The sequence below is a fragment of the Nanorana parkeri genome, unplaced genomic scaffold (assembly GCF_000935625.1).
Source record: "Nanorana parkeri isolate BGI_ZX_2015 unplaced genomic scaffold, ASM93562v1 scaffold2123, whole genome shotgun sequence".
In the NCBI taxonomy this organism is placed as follows: domain Eukaryota; kingdom Metazoa; phylum Chordata; class Amphibia; order Anura; family Dicroglossidae; genus Nanorana; species Nanorana parkeri.
The window spans coordinates 185,214-187,605 of record NW_017308391.1 but is presented as its reverse complement, the minus strand read 5'-3'; the positions used below and the strand labels follow the sequence as shown (position 1 = coordinate 187,605).

The 2,392-nt window shown below is 54.7% G+C and overlaps 1 protein-coding gene across 1 annotated transcript in view; it reads right to left on the bottom strand.

Moving 5' to 3' along the window:
* LOC108800761 (kalirin-like) overlaps positions 1-2,392 on the bottom strand; it is a 168,658-nt gene that overhangs the window by 4,070 nt on the left and 162,196 nt on the right. The window contains exon 34 of the mRNA XM_018572755.1: positions 1,446-1,547. Coding sequence (XP_018428257.1) covers positions 1,446-1,547 — 102 coding nt within the window. The remainder of the gene's footprint in view (positions 1-1,445; positions 1,548-2,392) is intronic.

Sequence of the window (2,392 nt, the reverse complement as noted above, 5' to 3'; positions counted from 1 at the left end):
CACAGCCAGGCACCCTACCAGAGCACCTATCCCTTCCCCCACACAGCCAGGCACCCAACAAAGGGCACCAATCCCTTCCCCCACACAAACTGTCTGCACCCTACCAGAGCACCTATCCCTTCCCCACACAGCCAGGCACCCAACAAAGGGCACCAATCCCTTCCCCCACACAAACTCTCTGCACCCTACCTGAGCACCTATCCCTTCCCCCACACAAACTGTCTGCACCCTACCAGAGCACCTATCCCCTCCCCACACAACCAGACACCCAACAAAGGGCACCTATCCCTTCCCCCACACAGCCAGGCACCCAACAAAGGGCACCAATCCCTTCCCCCACACAAACTCTCTGCACCCTACCTGAGCACCTATCCCTTCCCCCACACAAACTGTCTGCACCCTACCAGAGCACCTATCCCTTCCCCACACAGCCAGGCACCCAACAAGAGCACCTATCCCTTCCCCCACACAGCCAGACACCCTACAAGAGCACCTATCCCTTCCCCCACACAACCAGCCACCCTACAAGAGCACCTATCCCTTCCCCCACACAACCAGCCACCCTACAAGAGCACCTATCCCTTCCCCCACACAACCAGCCACCCTACAAGAGCACCTATCCCTTCCCCCACACAACCAGCCACCCTACAAGAGCACCTATCCCTTCCCCCACACAACCAGCCACCCTACAAGAGCACCTATCCCTTCCCCCACACAACCAGGCACCCAACAAGAGCACATATCCCTTCCCCCACACAGCCAGACACCCTACAAGAGCACCTATCCCTTCCCCCACACAACCAGCCACCCTACAAGAGCACCTATCCCTTCCCCCACACAACCAGACACCCAATAAGAATATCTATCCCTTCCCCCATACAGCCAGGCACCCTACAAGGGCACCAATCCCTTCCCCCACACAAACAGACACCCTACAAGGGCACCAATCCCTTCCCCCACACAGCCAGCACCCTACAACGGCACCAGTCCCTTCCCCCACACAAACAGACACCCTACCAGAGCACCTATCCCTTTCCCACACACAACCAGACACCCAATAAGAATATCTATCCCTTCCCCCACACAGCCAGGCAGCCTAAAAGAGCACCCATCCCTTCCCCCACACAAACAGACACCCTATAAGGGCACCAATCCCTTCCCCCCCCACAGCCAGCACCCTACCAGAGCACCTATCCCTTCCCCCACACAGCCAGCCCCCCACCCCAGTCACAGCCAGGCACCCTACAAGAGCACCTATCCCTTCCCCCACACAACCAAGCACCCTACAAGAGCACCTATCCCTTCCCCCACACAGCCAGGCACCCTACAAGAGCACCTATCCCTTCCCCCACACAACCAAGCACCCTACAAGAGCACCCATCCCTTCCCCCACACAAATAGAGACAAATTCATCTGTTATGCATTCCTTATAATCAGCAACGCACCTTGAGCACCGTTCTGTTATCAGACGATGGCGTTCGGCCCGACCACAAGGCGAATTTGCAGGGGTCCCCTTCAACGTGTTCCGTCACCCCCAACTCGGAGGTCTGGAGGAGAGATGATTCGTGTGAACGTACGGCAATTCTACAGAACGACACCCGCAGGCAACTTTCCCAGATCTCTATAACGCTGAACGTGACCCCACTGGGGAGATTTTATCTCATTTCCTGTTCTATCCCTCACCCACCTCACTGAAAAAGTGATTTGTTGCAGTCTGTGTCCCCACTGGAGAGATTTCCCCTTATTTCCTGCTCCAAACCTATTCCTCACCATCTGTGACATCACATGTATACAGATTTCTTTTGGCAAATATTTGTTTTTCAATCTGTTACAAAGTTCTTCCCTGGAGATCCTGCCAGTAACAGCACTTCCTGTTCCAGGTCGACAACGCCAAGTCCCAGCCTCCCAATTATCAGAAGCGTTGTCAGCCTGCCGTGCATGTTTTTATTCAGCTGTTTGTTGGGCTGCTTATCAAGTCTATTAGATTGGCAGCCCGAAGGTTAACTATGGGAGCTCCCATGGTGGGCTGACAACGCTGCTGCCAATCGCAATGCTGCGCCTTCGTGTTGTCAGCCTGCAACAGGAAGTCCTCTTTACTGGCAGGATGTAGGTGCTGTTTGGCTGAAAAATTTCCACCCAGTTCCTTTGATTTTGCAATGCAAGGGGTGACGGGTGGGAGCTGGCAGACAGGGCCCCCCAATGAACCGCATGACATTCACCCCGTGTGTAGCCAACGTTGGACAGGGGTAGACATGCGTAGACATGCGTCTCCGTTGAGTCGGAGATAAATAGGACGGATGTGTCATATACAAGTGAATGGCCCAAATATTAATACCTGGTAACATGAGGGGCGAAGTTGGGGTAAAGATCGGCCATGGGTTCGGTATTGGGG